This window comes from Misgurnus anguillicaudatus, chromosome 24 (assembly GCF_027580225.2).
Source record: "Misgurnus anguillicaudatus chromosome 24, ASM2758022v2, whole genome shotgun sequence".
NCBI classification, from domain to species: Eukaryota; Metazoa; Chordata; class Actinopteri; order Cypriniformes; family Cobitidae; genus Misgurnus; species Misgurnus anguillicaudatus.
Window position 1 is genome coordinate 2,485,868 of NC_073360.2, and position 16,994 is coordinate 2,502,861.

A 16,994-nucleotide genomic window follows, 5' to 3' on the forward strand; every position below is an offset into this window, starting at 1 on the left:
TAAATCTTAAAGAAATTTGGAAAAAAGAGTTAAGTAGGATACTTCATGAGAGTAGAGTACAGTCAACAATCTGAGCAGAGCAGAGTACCTGTGCGGATATCACCAGTTTCTTCACTAGGTTGGCTGGGTCTGGTGATGCTGTGATATGGACCATCTCCATCTTCAAACAGATCAATCTCTTCATGATTGTCGGTCTGAATTCTGCTCACATCCATGTCTTCATCCATTGTCTCGTTCTCCATAACCGTGCTTTCTTTTTTACCAGAGTTACTCAGCTAAAGATGTAAAATATTTGCATTGGTTGGCATTCATTAACATGACATAATCAAAAGGCTGGATAAACTGGTATTTATTTACAACCACGTTCAATAAACTATGGCAAAATCATGGTAATTCAGTTTCTCAGTGCAATAGGTCTTACCAGCTGTTTAGATATATCACCCAAGTCATTCAACAACCTCGCAGGCAAAGTCTTCATAAATAAATTGCGAGAGATTGTGTATATGTTGTCCTCCTAGAAAGAAAACATACACAATCACAAAAAATATGACCTTTAGGATCTTTAACCATTTACATTTAACAACAAAGGAAATTATACTTGTAATTTATAATGTATCATTTGGTCCTGATTTAATTATTTTGGTTTACCAAGATGACGTTTTTGAAAATAAATAGAAAATCCCCTCTTTCAAGTCTATGTTTCAAGTCATTTAAAAGTGATGTGTCTCACCTTTTCTCCTCTGCTTATACTATTCAAATACAGCTGCATAACAGACTGTATTGTTGCGATTGTATCACTCTCTCCAAGTTTGTTTTTTGCTGTCGATATATAATGACTGAATTCATGAACCAATGCCTAAAAAGAAAATAAATACAGCAGGTAAATCATTACTCCATGTGTTTACACACATTTAAAAGCACTATCAAACTAAAATTATAAAAAAAAATGTGACCTTGGCTTTGAGGAAGAGAGAAGAATGACAGGCTTGTTCTTCTGTAAGAAGCCCGATAGACATGTAAGCAGCCAGAACCCCAGTCAGCAGCAAGGCACAGCGTACCACACACTCATGAGGAGGGTTTGAACCCTGTAAAGTTAAAGAAACCTTACTATAAGATTAACACTTTCAGAAAGCAGTTCATTTACATGAACAACAGATCACATCCTCCTGCAAACATTTCACACGTTGTAAAAGTCATATCAATCAGACTACATTAGAATATTTTATGTTTATTATGCAGTAACAAATTAATAATATCAGTAAGAACAGAGTTCACTTGTGTTATTCAGTTGTGTAATAAAATGTGTTTACTATTGCTCTACAACCACACATTTAACAGTAATTTGTTTAATTACAGAAAATTACAATATACTGTTCACACAACCAAAGGGCCTCCATGTTTTTACTGGTCAGATACCAAAATACTTATTGTGATGTCATTAACTGGAAGTGACCTCTAAACGGCTACACGTGGTATTACTTCTTATTGAATGTATGCAACCTGGACTTTCGTAGATGGTTTTGGGGCAAACTTTTACATTACATTTTTTGAAAGGTCCCATTTTAACATAATCTCTTAATGGCAATTTACCAGTAATGACTGTATTGTTTGCTCTTCCTCCCTTTTGATATGTTACACCAGATGCTTTTGTTATGGTAAAGTATATACATTATAGTGCAAGTGTGCAAGTACTGCATCAGTAAACTCTTCCCTCTTGCAATGAGTTGTGGGTAATTTTCACCAGAAGCAGTAGACCATCCAGGTACTTAAGAATACTAATTTTAAAATAACTACAATACAAATTCTCATTTCGAATACTATTTAATATGGATCAGTGGCTTGTCATGTCAAAATATGCCACATCACGTGAACCTATGTGCATCATGTCAAAACATGTTCCTGCTGCAGACGCGTAGAAACGGTTTATGATAAAAGAGACGCTCCATTCAGTTTCCCTTGTTGACAAAATCAAGGTAACCGCTGAAATGTACATTCAAAATTGACTGACAGGACGGTCTCAAAAAATATTAACCTACCGCCAGCCACATAATGTCACAAGTGCTCTTGGCAAACAAAGAGGGGGCTGTAAAAGGACTCTGAACCCGCTCGGGTCGGACCTCGAGTTTTCTGATCTAAGTGGACTCGTTAAGACCTCAATTTCAAGTGACTTCAACTCACATAAAGATAAGCATATAAAGGAACATGCCATGTTCAATGTTCAAAGTGACAGCTTTAAACTACTTACATCAGGAGAATAACAGTTAAAGAGCTGCTCGGCCACAGACAGTAGACTCGTATCCAGTTTGGTCCTGAGAGTTTGAATAACAGTGAACTGTGGTTTGTCTAAACATACACGTTCTCTCTGAGCTTTCACTGGAGAGCAGGAAGCCGTGTCGTCAAAACTGAACTGTAGATACAGACTCTCCACTTCCCCTAAACTCTCTTTCTCCTCGGTGGAGGAAGAACTCTGAGGTGAGAAGCTGTTTGGGAAAGAAACACCTTAATGTTACACAAGATCAATTGGCAGACCAAGACAGACCATTGAACTATTGAAGTAATGTCCAAGAGGAATATTTTAAACCTTTTACTGTCTGGAGTCAATAACACCTCAAGAAATACCTCTTTTTGGTTCCCTAAATGCTTATGTAGCCTATGATTATGTTGACTACCTTAATTACGTCAGTGCTCCTGTGGTTCAAACAGCACAGGTAGTCACACTGTTATAGAAAATTGCCAACCAATCCGAAGCAAGCATTGAACTAGTATTATGGTAGTGTCTACCTACAGCACAATTCGAATAGCTTCGAAATACTTGCAATGTAATATTAATGTACAAGATCTGACACTGGCTTTGTTCTGAATAAAATGCTAGCATGCTGTAATAATACTGCATATTACACTTTACGTGTTGCATTGTTTGTAGTGTTATTTAAAATTGTGTGTGAATCAGTAGATCAGATCCCATGATAAATGGTTCAGGCATATGCTAGAGGTGTAGCCAAACTTTTCATTTTCCAACACAGTTAAATGAGTCTCATGATCCCCTACAATATTTTTAAATGGATATATGGAAAACCACACATTTGTTCTCTTTTAAAAGATAGTAGTCCTAATTTTGTCTTTTCATTGTATGAATGAAATATAAGTTTAACTCCATTTGTCATAGATAGTCATTACTGGTCTAAATATATTTTTTTTGGGTCATTTACTGTAACACAGCCAAGTGATTTTGTGCGCCCCACCTTACCTCACTGTGCGACCCACAATGTGGGCTACATTGTTGTCAAATGACCTTAGTAAGTGTATGTAAATTTGTCAATTTGATCAAACATTGAGTCATTGTATCATACTCACCTCTCTGAGACCAGACCACCCATCAGAAACATCAAGCCCGCTCTGCTGTCTTTAAGTGTTAAAGACACCAGAATTCTAGGAATGAGGTTCAGTGGAAAATCCCTACAAAGACCAAAATACATATATTTACATTCTCAGGAATCAAGGCTGACATATTCAAAGCACAGATGATTTGAAAGGACCACAGCCTCAAAAAAAAACTGCAGACACTTCTTCAAGTATGTTTGATATAGAGATGTTAGACCTGGTGACAATAAGGTGAGGTCTGCAGTTCTCCTCCATCTCCTCGCTCTGTTCATTCATGAGCAGCCAGCTGATGATGGAGTCTCTCAGAGTGGGCATCTCTCCACCCGTCTCCATCAACACTCCACTGCTCATATCACTGCTGTGAATGCTCTTAGGAACACAGCAATTCAGCAAAGCCTGAGCAAGGCAGATGGCACCAACACTGAGGAAAAACAGCAAAGAAATGAACTGCATTAGCAATTTCTAACCATGAAAGAAATATAAGGTAGAGTGGGGCACAAAGTAATGCTTTTTGGCTATGGCACTATTACTCAAAAAAATATTTAAGTTAGATTACAATTTTACAAAAGTGACAGGAATGCAAACATATTACCGCATACAGGTAAGTGGGGTTAATTGTAACAAACAGAGGTTTTGTTTTTACACCTGCTAGAAAATGTAGTTTAAACACAATCCCATAAAATTCTGTCTATACAGGTTAGACCGTTTCATCAGGCGCACGTGCGGTGACGCGATAAGTGTCTGGTCCGAACTTTACTTTAGGTTTTTGTTTGTTTAAGGGTCTGACTAGTTCTGAAACTGAACTCTTAAACAAATACCTTGTCGAAAATAACAAATGTTTTGGGTTCCTATGTAATCTACGTGTTGTTTATTTTGATTGTTATATAAATAAACTACTTTAAAAGGATTTTGTTGTTATTTATTCTTAGCAGAGTTTACCGGAAGTTACGTGATGACCACGAAAGCCAAGTGTTTATGTTGTTACTGCTGAAACCGTCTATATTAAAGGGGAATATTGTTTATATAATCTGCCTATTATAGATAGATATCCACACATGCAATGCATATAAATAGATTTTTTGAAAGGGCTGCACAATAAAAAAATCTAAACAAAAATGCTTGAAATATTTAAAATATTTTCTTGTAGATAGAGAGAGACGAGAAAAGCACAAAGTAAAAAGTAGGAATTATGAACATATACTTTCAGTCTTATTTACTATGCATACACACAAATTTGTGCATACAGATGTTTTCACAAAAAAAAAAAAAACATTATTCAACAAAACCTTTTGACCTACAATTTCATCACGTTTGCTTTTATAACATTCTAGAATTATGTATATAATAATAGATTATTTTATTTATAATATTTATTTGCATATCTTTTCTATATTATATATTATGTTATTTCTACATTAATAAATAAAATGCATGACAATCCTTCATGCTTTGCTTCCTCACGATCTCTATAAAAGCATCTGCTTAACGCCTAAATGTAAACGGAAATGAATTAAATTTTTGAAGCTCTTTTGCTTCGGTTCTAAAAAAAAGCCCTTTTATGGAGCTGGTTTTGGTGTTTATTATGCAAATTACTAACCTTGTGCACACGGTCGCTCATTCTGAACTCTTACTAATGAGTTTAAGAAATTAATGTGCGTACGCAAGTGTCACAAATTAGGCAAAACGTTTAAATGTGCGTATACATACGAAAAATTTATGCAATTATTAGTGAATGAGAAACCCATTGTGGATTTAATTCCTAGGGAACGCGCATACTGACATATTGATAAAAAATTTAATTTATTGCACTTTATGATAAAGAGTCTGGCAAATGCTTAAATGTAAATAAAAGTTTAAGATTATAGTATTTCAATTCTGAGTATATGAAATTTGCATCTCTAGTTTAAATACTCTAGTCTAAATTTAAATATGCTGGTGTAATGAAAGAAACTCACAGAGAAGGTTTGCAGACAGCACCAGAAAAGATTTTCCAGAACTCTCTATCAACAGGGACCAGGGATTCTTGCACCATGGTACGCAACAGTTCCAGACAGAGAGTCCCGGTCTGTGCCGAGCTGACTCCTCGCAAAGCCAGAGCCCAAACTCTCCCCCACAGACGGCCCAGTTCAGCGGAGTGAGATGAGGAGTTTCCTGAGTTTTTGGCATGGCAGAGCGCCACCTCTCTCAGACAGCGCAGGACGTACGGTCCCCTATCGCCTCGTCGCTGCTGTTCACCCTGTAGCTGGCAGAGTAACCCCAGCAGAGGCACCAGCTCATCGACTGGCAAGATAGAGGGGTATCTGGATATCAGGGTGGCTGTGACCTGTAACCTGTTGGTTGACACAATCAGTTTCAATACTGCAATCATAAGATTTTAAGATACAGTGTTTCATTACTAGTCACTTAACAAAATAGACTACAAAATAGGGCTCAAAACTAAAAAAAAAAACAGGTTGCTCGATTTAATTGAATATTTTTACAGTTATTAGATTTTGCTAGTGATATAAAAACACACAACATTGCAGAAATCAAAGTATTGTTTACATTGTTTCCCATACCTAGTTATCTACTTCTGTGACGCAAGCATGTGCAGTTTTAATGCACTAACCTTTTAACATCAGCGCTAAAAATTATGTGCTGCAAACATACAGCTCATGTATGCATTATGAAACTAAACCTCAAACTGCCAAATGTAGCATTTATGAACATACAGTGGCAAGAAAAAGTATGTGAACCCCTAGGAATAAACTGTTTTTTTACTGTGATTTGCCATAAAATGTGATCTGATCGTCATCTAGGTCACAACAATAGACAAACACAATGCACATAAGGTGACAACACACAAATAATTCTTTCTTGTGTCTTTTTTGAGAACCCCCATTAAACATTCATAGTGCTGGAAGAAAATGAAAAGTGAACCCTTGGATTTAACAGCTTGTTGAGCCTCATTTGGAGGCAATTACTTCAAGCAAGCGCTTTCAGTAGTTCTGAATCAGACCTGCGGATCGTTCAGATCAAATTTTGCTCATTCCCCTTTACAAAACCGCTTTAACTCAGACACATTTGTAGGATGTCTGGTGTGAACCGCTCTCTTGAGGTCATTCCACAGGTTAAGGTCGGGGCTTTGACTAGGCCACTCCAAATGGCACATTTTGTTTTTCTTAAGCCAGTCTGTAGTGGATTTACTACAATGCTTAAAGGGGACAGAGAATGAAAAAACAATTTTACCTTGTCTTTGTTGAATATTGGTAGTCTACCCGCATGCACGAACATACAAAAAGTGCTAAACATGCTAAACATCTCAGTCTCATAGAAATTCCTCTTTCAGAAATGTCAGCCAGAAAAGCGCCCAATCTGAAAAACTGATGCTTATGACATCACAGGCATCTAACTGCCCATCCTCTTTAAAATAATTGGCTACATTTTTTGAGTGGCAGCAAAGTCAGCCAATCAGTAATAAGATTGCAAGTTAAGCCAGTAGGGGGAGCCAAATAGGTGCAAAACCACTTGTTTAAAATCCCCCACCCTAATAGAGCTATCTGAGAGAGGTTTTTAGGAAGCTTCTAAGGCATTACAGACCCGAACAAAACCATTTTTGTCTACATGTCACATCACAGAACAAGGATAAATACCCCGTTCAACCATTCTATGTCACCTTTAAGGTCATTGTCCTGTTGCATCAACTAACTTCTACTGAGCTTCAACTGGTGGACAGCCACCCTGACATTATCCTGTAGGATTTTTTTTTTAAACTTAATAATTCGTTTTCCCCTCGATGATGGCAAGTGGTTCAGGCCCTGAGGCAGCAAAGCAAGCCCAAATCATGATGTTCCCTCCACCATACTTCACTGTTGGGATGATGTTTTGATGTTGGTAAGCTGTGCCCATTTTGCGCCATAACATTTTTCCCAAAAAATTCAACTTTTGTTACATCAATCCATAAAATATTTTCCCAATAGCACTGGAGTTTGCCATGGTGATCTTTTGCAAACTTCAGGCTCACAGCAATGTTTTTCGGGAGAGCAGCGGCTTCCTCCGTGGTGTACTGTCATAGACACCGTGCCTGTCCAAAGACTTGTGTATGGTAGACTCATGTGTGCCCGTTCTAATGATGTCTTCAAGCCTTTAGCTGTTACTCGTGGGTTCTTCTTTACTTCATTGAGTATTCTGTATGGTGTCATCTAGTGCTGCCTCACGATTAGTCGCGACTAATCGTTTGCAGAATAAAAGTTTTTGTTTACATAATAAATGTGTGTGTACTGTGTATAATAATTATGTTTATATAAATACACACACATAAATGTATAATTTTAAGAAAAAAATATATTTATATAATTAATATTTATATTTATATATAAAATAGATTATATATAAATATAAACATGTATATGAAGAGTTTGGTTCCAAAACGCAATAAATCCATTTTGACAAATTTTGGTAAAAACGTGTTTTCTATACCAAGAAAGTGACAAGATGAAAACAACTATTTTCTGTTACAAACTTTCACATAGCATCTTTAGGTTATAAAAACATAAAAAATTCAAATCCATAAGTTGATTTTCAAAGATTTATTATAAAAACGGATTATTTCTTCCACAAAATGCAATAAATCCATGACAAGTTTTTATTCAAAATGCTATAAATCTATTGAATCAATAGCCTATATAAATGTGCATTCATCTTTGCCATGTTATATTCATTTAGTTGACTAGTTGTACACACTAATTAAAAATATAAACATTAATGTTATTAACCAAACACTTACTTTGTCATATTAAGATCACTGTCATTGCGGTTACTTGACGTCGTCGCTTAACGTTTTTCACAGCGATCATCTGTAAAATGTTTTTGGTCCTGCTCGATTTTCGTTGACTTTGAGTAAAATTATGGAAAGTTTAAGATCCTCTGGGGTCAATGTGTTAGCATGAGAAGCTTGATGCTGTCGGGAGAACAAGCACCCGTCTCCCGAGTGCCTCTCGGGGAAATTATTAGATGTTGATGGCTTACGTTTCTTTCCCATCACAGAAAACCATCACAGGTTTATCAATGCAATTAAAGTATTATTTTGTTTTGTTTGTTGATCACAAAGTACAAAGTAGATGAGGAAAACTAGGACTCCGTGTACTCAGCGCGCCGCCATGTTTGTTTACATTGCGTGAATGGTGCGCTGTGGGATATATTGCGTTCTGTAAAAAAGGGGGAGTGGCGTTTATTGCATTTTGGGAAAAAAGGGAGAAAAGATGACAGAATAACACGGCGGATATTGGATTTTGCGTAAAATTAAGAATTTACTTTATAATACTGACCTGATATAATGCTGATTTTGGCAGTAACTCATTTTTTTCAAAAATGGCGTTTATTGCGTTTTGGAACCAAACTCTTCATATACACATGCAAATGTTTCTTAATTATATACATGCATGTGTGTATGTGTATTTATACATAATTATTATACACAGTACACCCACATATATTATATAAACAAAAACTTTTATTCTGCAAACGATTAGTCGGGACTAATCGTGAGGCAGCACTAGTGTCATCTTGACTGTGCGCCCACTTCTAGGAAGGGTAGCTACAGTATTTAACTGTCTCCATTTATAGACAATTTGTCTAAGTGTAGACTGATGGAGGTCTAAACATTTTGAGATTGTTTTGTATCCCTTTTCAGCCTTATGGAGGGCAACATCTCTTGATCAGATATCTTTATAAGAGCATGGTTCAGAAGAGCTAATGCTTCTTAAGGACAGCAATCTTAAAATGTGTGAGTGTCTTAATATCAATCAAAGTTGCACTAAACCACACATTTAAACTCATTTTATTAATTGGACTCCAGTTTGCCAGCTTCTCTGACAAAAAATGCTGTTAATAAAGTAATTAGTCCATGGGCTCACTTACATTTTCCTCCAGCACAGACACAAGAAACTGGAATTATTTATGTCTTGTGAGCTAATGCACATTGTGTTTGTTTATTGTTGTGACCTAGATGAGGATCAGATAACATTTTATGGCAAATCACTGTAGAAGACCAGTTCATTCCTAGGGGTTCACATACTTTTTTTTGCAACTGCATATATCTATGGTCCATGCCGGTCCTATTGAGTAATTCAAATATTCATGCTTACACTAAATGAGAAAAGGCTGAAGAGTTACATTACAGCTAGTTTTTCAGGCAAGAAGAAATTACACAGGTAAAAAGTTGAATTATGCTATTTGATGCTCAAAGATTATCGACTAAAAGAGGACTTTAAATAAAATGTATAAAATTTGTTAGTTAGGTGGCTTAGAAACCAAACTCTGGTTTCGTTGGACATTTTACATAAATACAAATATTTCCCATATTTAGATTTTTAACAACTTTAGTAACAGGGTTACAGCACTTAACTTTTTTTATAAAAAATTGAGAGCATTTTTTTATAGGTTTTATCAAATTCATAAAAATATTATTGAAAAATAATAGAAAAATTCATCATGATTTTAACTGTAAACTAAGACCAGTGAGGTGAAATTAACTGATTCTGCCAAATAATGGGATTTCTGAATGGCCTGAGGGCGGGATTAAGCAGATTTGACATGAAAGAATTTGATGAACAGTATGTATAGTGCATCCGCTTAATATCATTATCTCATTTTTGATGAAGGTGATGTTTAGCGGCTTTTGTATCTGAACTCTTCAAATATTAAGTAAGTAATTAACTTTAATTTATAGGGCACATTTAGGGTGCGTTCACACGACAAAATTTCGGGAGTGACAACCGTATTTACTTACAGGTGTGAGTCTGGAAGTGTCCTGTTCAGACAGCAAATTAAAGACACAAAAAGAACACTGCCTGTATGAACGAGCAACCGACCTCAAACCCGTATTCTAGTTACACGCGGCGCCTGTAACCATAGTGACGGACGAATATATTAAAAAAAGTATTATTTATGCAATGGGCAAACTTTATTTATGTAATTAACAAAAACAGCTGGCTGGTGTAACGCTTACCATTGTGCAGAGAAAAATAAACAAGGGTGGTTCCTTATTAAAGTTTTAATTTCCAAAATGAATGAACATAAAATCAGTTTCAGCAACTGCACGTTTTACCAAAGCAGATATATACAATATAAAAGCAATCATAATGACTTATGAAGCAAATCATAATGAAGCAAATCGATCCGTTTTTGCAAGAAATCGAACTCCATTTAAACCATTAACGCAGCCAAATAGGAAGGAAGTGCGCTTACGCTCCCGCTCTGTAGGTGGCGCAGAGAGTATGGCCTACCAACCGCAGGCAAAACCAGCCTCTTAGCGCCACCTAAAGAGCGGGAGCGCAAAAAGCGCACTTTATATGTTGCAACAGTTCTGTATGGACGCTAATAATGTTGTAAATAACGTTCAATATCCTGCAAAAACCGACCGATTTGCTTCACAAGCAGCAAAAAATGTCACCAGGAGTCATGGAGATTACTTTTGTATTGGATATATCTGCTTTTTGACCTCTCAAAGTGACGCATCTTTTGCTTGCATTATTTGAATCACAGATTTTTTTTTGCAAAATATCTTCTTTATTGCTCTACTGAAGATAAAAGGTGAGTAAATAAACAGCTAATTTTTATATCCCTTTTATTATACAGTTAACATTATATGAATCGTCCACTTTTAAAGTTTAAACTTTATATATCTCACTTACTTGGCTGCACGCAATTTTATGCGTAATGTAAGATGTTCTGTGGCGTCTATGAAGGTAATATAATATCACATTAATCTTATGGAGCAATTCTGGTGCGTAGTTTGCAGTCATTTTCATGCACTGTAACGTTATCTTAACACAAGAGCAACGAATGACGTGACAGACAACTGGTTGTCCAGTGCGATTCCGTTCACACGGCACAGTTTCTCTGTAAATACGGTTGTGAAACCCGTAAAGTTACGGGTGTGAAGTCGGTTATAGAATGCGGCTGTCAAACCCGTAAATAACCGTACTGCGTGTGAACGGGACCGTCTTAAGGACTCAAATACGGGTTTGACAACCGTATTATGGTACCGTGTGAACGCAGCCTTAGAGTTCAGCTCTCACTAGCCAAGTTCTGCACAAATATATAACATGCATATCATTTAAAAAATCAATAAAATACACTTCATAAAGAAATTTAAACACACTAAATAGAAAAACAAACAAATTTTAAAAATATTGCCTTTCTGAAATATTTAAAACATTTTATATTTTTTATGCTGAAATAAAACCGTACCAGGGTATCATATCGAAGTCGCTGTGGTGGGACTGCAGTTTGGAGCGTATCACCTCCCAATTTGCCAACGGCTGCTCGATTCGTCTGCGCTTGGAGCTTTGAGGACTGTCTCGCTGAGTATCTCGATACAGAGACGATGTTACTTCCTGGACATGGGTGCCATGACTAAACAACTACAGGAAACACACATTCATAAATATTATAGGTATTTAGGAATGAGCTGATTCAAGTAAAAAAATAATATTTTCTAAATGCGAACGTAGTAACAGTGTTAACCTGACAGGCATTGTGGTGTACAGTACTGTACATCACATCCTAGGCCATCATGCTACAATTGTTTAGTGTATAGTGAGCATATGCAAATATTTCTCAGTCTCTTAATTAAAAGTGCAATGTGTAAATTTTAATAGAGTCTGACAGAAATGCAATATAATATACACAACTATGTTTTCAGTGGTGTATAAAGATCTTGCATAATAAACTGTTACGTTTTTATTACCTTTTAATGAGCTGTTTTTATTACATACACCACAGGGGGTCCCCTTACATGGAAGTCGCCATTTTGTGCATCCATGTTTTTACAGTAGCCCTAAACGGACAAACTGTTTTACAAAGCGTGTCACTGTTGTCTCAGACAACGACATGGTTGTCCTGTGACGGCTACTGTAGTTTCTCTATGATTTTGAAAGGGAGGGGTGAAAGGTGAACTGAACCCTTAGTTGTAATTCCCAACCTCACCACTAGATGCCGCTAAAATCTACACACTGCACCTTTAAATTACAACCAGAAATACATGAAATTTGATCACAATATATAAAAAAAAAAGAGTAAATGTATAAGCTAAAGTGTCAACTATTTGACATTTGAGCAATAGCAGGAACCTGTAGGCTCTCTTAAAGCCAAATAAAATGAAAACATAATTTATAATCTAATGACTTCAGTCTCCTCAAAAGAGTTCAAGATGTGTTTAAAGGTCACACTAAATACTGACTTTTTTCTGAAGAAGCCATTTTGTTCAGAACATTTTGCACAGTACTGTACATATGGCATATTATGTCAGATATTATTATAATCACAGTCATGCCATGAACAGCTTTTCTTTGTATTACGCATTACCGAACAGCAACATGAATCACCTGGTGGCAGACATCAGCAGTCATCTCAATGAGGTTTTCTTTGACAGCTATATGACGAGATCCTGTGGCGTATTTTCCTCTGCTGCCGATCTGACTGATCTCGCCAATAAGGGCTTCATACAGGGCGCACAGCTGACCCTGCCATTTGACCCAGTTCTCCGCATGGGCACCTGTGCAGGCAGTGCATCTTGGTCAAACCTTATACAGGGTTCCCACACCTTAGTTAACTTTAAATTCATGGACTTTCCAAGCCCAATACCCTTAAATTGGTACCCTCAAATAGGACTATATGTGGGGACACATTTTACATTCATTGTTACTGTCTAATGTTTTGAATACCTGTCCTGTACGCTTGTCTTTATGCTAAGAGACAGAAACTGCCAATGTAGTATTTATGTAGCACTAGAAGTTTCATTTGTATAAAATTTGAATTGTTCAATAGCCAAAATCATCTATTAAATGGCAAATATTTACTGAACAGATTTTTACTGCAACCACCCATACATATAGATATAGGACATTTATTCTTCACATGAATAAAATCCTGGTGTATTGTACCTGTTTCAGGAGTCTTGACTCCTTTGGGGTGATGAACACAAAGCTGGAGGTAGAAAAACTTGACCAACTCTTCTTTCAGCCCTGAACTGGGTCTCATCTGAGTGTAAACATACAGCATAGATGACAGAACTTCTTCACCCAGACCACAAACTCTTTTCCTGCAGGACAGAAGCACTGAACGCAGAAACACGTTGGCAGCAGATACCAGATTCGCCAGCACCATCAGCTGCTTTTCTGTCCTGAGAAAGGATGTCAGAAGTCAGATATAGGCTTGTTTGTGAATAACATAAAGAACAGCAGGTAAAGAGTCATGTGACAGACCTGGCATTGCTCAGAGCCTTCAGAAAGAAGTTGAAGAGAGTGTGGGACAGTCCATCCGTTTGAAAACAACAACCACGAACCACAGTGTAGATTATCCGACTCACTTGGACCCTGTTGATAAACTTGGAGCCCTTATTGAAGAGCCCGCAGTACAAATCTAACAGACCTGCACCACAAATATGAAAAAAAAATCCAGAAAAAGACCAATTAGTATTTATAACATGACAAACTGACTTTTACTGTTGTAAACCAGAAAAAAATGAAAATATAAAAACAGGAAAATTATAGAGGACATTGTATAATGGCACATTTTTCACAGGATGTGCATTATCATTATTCAGTGCAAAAACGTATTCCTATAAGAAAGTAATCGGACTGTTATAATCCTATAGATGTTAAAGGGATACTTCACCGATTTAGCATTCAGCTTTGTATCTGTAGAAACCCGGCAGTATTACTGAATGACCATGTTTCCCTCCCTCATTTCCCCCTGAGAGGAGAGATATCTGCATTTTGGTTCTGCAAAAAAGTCCTCCGATGATGTAATATGACGATTTTTGCATCATCGGAGGACTTTTTTGCAGAACCAAAATGCAGATATCTCTCCTCTCAGGGGGAAATGAGGGAGGGAAACATGGTCATTCAGTAATACTGACGGGTTTCTACAGATACAAAGCTGAATGCTAAATCGGTGAAGTATCCCTTTAAATGCTAATGTAAATTATAACCGTTCTTTATGCTATCCTATAAGAGTATATAAAATAGTAAATGTATTAATAGCATAGCATTTAGGGATGCATATCAATTAATCGCGATTAATCCACAGCAGAACAAAAGCCCTTGTCCACATCATATATGTGTGTGCACTGTGCACAATAACCCTGCACAGTCAAATGCACACACATGCATGTATATATTTAAGCAATGTTTACATGTGTATATACATTTGTATATTTATGTATAATTTATATTATATATAAATATAAATACTTAATATATAAATATTTTTTTTTCTTAAAATTATACATGCATGTGTGCATATTCATATATACATAATTATTATACACAGTTCACACACACATGATGCAAACAAAAACTTTTATTCTGCTATAGATTAATCGCGATTAATTGATATGCATCCCTAATAGCATTATATACTAAAGAATTGGTCTTTCTTGGCTTTCTTCTACTTTATATTTTGCCAGCATGTGCCTGAATAAGGAAGCCATGACCTTGGTGGTGGCACCGTTGCGTTACTCACTGTGCCACTGTTGCAGGCTCATCTCACACCAGTATTTCCTAACAGACAAGATGTTTTTAAGGAGAATAGTGCTGTAGTCCTCGCCGTACGCAGCACAGCTGAAAGGACTCTGAAGGACCTCCACCACATGAGATATCAGCTCGCCACACTTTAACTTTGGACCACCTAAAAAACACAAAGGATTTACCTAACCCACCATGTTTGGGAAATAAACAAGAGATATATAGCACTTTTTTTTTTAAATATCATCTTAATAGTCATAGCTCTGACATTACGTTGATTGGCACATTTGATGAAATATTTCATCAGGCTGCTGATCTCCTGCATTTTTTTCTGTCGGTTTGCCTGCGTGATGGCAGAAACATTGGATTTTGCTGACTGTAGGAGCTCTGTCTCTTTCTGAAGATACCGCTGCAGAAACCTGTACAGTACAGAGAGAATAAATGATTTATTCTGAGACATTTACAGTGAAATAAGTCTACAGTGGACTTGAATAGAAAGGAAGATAACAGACCGGAAAACAGCATCCCAGGTGAGTTGCTTGGAACCCTTGGACACTTTGCATCCTGACGTACGATCAAGTTCCTCATGTGTGTCCCGCGCGCGAATGAGTCTCCTAAAACGATCCGCTTCTCTCTGAAAGTTCATGATACATAAAAGTATAACAAGAAACTGGTTGTTTTGTGTCCAGATCAATTCATTAATATAACTATATATAAATATAATTTATATAAACAATAAAACAGATTTTCATACATACAATTAATAGACGAATAACATGATTTCAATTTCTGAACTGAAACACATTTTTATATTTTTGTAGGGCTAAAAAACTCATGAAAAAGTTTATGCGTCAAATTTAAAACTCCTAACTTTTACTAAACTGAATTTTTCTTTCTGAAATATATGCAGCTGGTCTGTTTGCATTAAAAAGACAGTAAAATGTGTGCATAATTTATTTATATTTTATGATCAGTATAACAATCTATGTCACAAATTTGCGTATACAAGGTTTTGGACTTTCTGACCTCACAGGATATAAGTTAAATAGAATTTTTTATAAACACTAAACAGCATTTAAATCACCATTGATTGTATTTTGTTTCTCAAAAACCTTTATGTTGTGTCTATGACACCAAACTGTTGTGTTATTAAAATGGGATGTTACTCATACAGAAATCTGAATGTATTTCAAATCAGATTTCTTTGTGGGTTTAATATTACTTTTAATTCTAGGCATTAAATGTATATGGAAATACAAATTTGCATCCTGTTTGCTACCTTAAATCAAATCCAAATATTTAAATGAAATTTTAAAGTAATTTCACTTCAGTTCTGCACTGTGCAAAATTAATGTTGGAAATCTGACCATAGTCAATGACCCATCTGTCACCCACATTCTTTAAACTATTATTAATCATTTATAGGTTTAACATAATATTTGTTTATGTTAATGACATATGAGAAATGTATAAAAAATAATATACAGTATGATGAAGGATAAGATGTCTCACACACCTTTCTCTCTGTGGCTTTCTCATTTTCTAGTCCACGACAGCACACTAACAGTTCATGCAGCACCAGACTCATTGTTTTCAGAGGGAATCAATCTAATCCATAAACTGTATATTGGAAACATGTATGTAACTTACAGTTATCTGTTTGACATGTTATTGCCCATCTTGAAGTTCTGATTACCAAAGAAACAACATAAAACGTACAACTCATAATCGTCACACAGAATGTAATTTATGCCGATGTCATTTAAAAAAATTTGTTTATGAAGCTGCAGCACTGTGTTGGTTGTTTGTTTGCTTACAAGGGTTTATTTTTCATCCTCTTCCACTTTCAATCCCCTCTGTGTTCACGCGTTTCACACAGACCTCACCTCACAGACCCGCCTTCTGCTCTTCATCACTCGCGCGGCTCAGGACAAAATCCATTACTGCCATCTAACGGACGGCGAACTAAAGAATAATTCTCATATTTCAAGACTTTACTTTCTATTTCAGTAAATAACACAGTAAATAACACCGAGACTAGTTAACGTGAATTATTTTTGTAGCAAAGGACAGGTCAGACTAATCGCAATTTGTGATACATTT

At 36.2% G+C, this 16,994-nt stretch overlaps 1 protein-coding gene across 2 annotated transcripts in view; it reads right to left on the reverse strand.

Moving 5' to 3' along the window:
* atm (ATM serine/threonine kinase) overlaps positions 1-16,963 on the reverse strand; it is a 69,214-nt gene extending 52,251 nt beyond the window's left edge. The window contains exons 1-17 of one of the 2 annotated variants that reach the window (XM_073863107.1): positions 16,709-16,963; positions 16,408-16,511; positions 15,404-15,525; positions 15,165-15,310; positions 14,890-15,054; positions 13,629-13,794; positions 13,308-13,546; positions 12,750-12,919; positions 11,614-11,786; positions 5,337-5,711; positions 3,599-3,802; positions 3,355-3,456; positions 2,246-2,480; positions 954-1,085; positions 731-856; positions 422-514; positions 89-275 (exon numbers count right to left, since the gene is read on the reverse strand). In XM_073863107.1, coding sequence (XP_073719208.1) covers positions 89-275; positions 422-514; positions 731-856; positions 954-1,085; positions 2,246-2,480; positions 3,355-3,456; positions 3,599-3,802; positions 5,337-5,711; positions 11,614-11,786; positions 12,750-12,919; positions 13,308-13,546; positions 13,629-13,794; positions 14,890-15,054; positions 15,165-15,310; positions 15,404-15,525; positions 16,408-16,479 — 2,707 coding nt within the window. In that variant the 5' untranslated portion in view covers positions 16,480-16,511; positions 16,709-16,963. Of the gene's footprint in view, positions 1-88; positions 276-421; positions 515-730; positions 857-953; positions 1,086-2,245; positions 2,481-3,354; positions 3,457-3,598; positions 3,803-5,336; positions 5,712-11,613; positions 11,787-12,749; positions 12,920-13,307; positions 13,547-13,628; positions 13,795-14,889; positions 15,055-15,164; positions 15,311-15,403; positions 15,526-16,407; positions 16,580-16,708 lie in introns of both variants that reach the window. The other variant, XM_073863108.1, reaches the window with a different exon arrangement.
* Between the last annotated feature and the right edge of the window lie 31 nt (positions 16,964-16,994).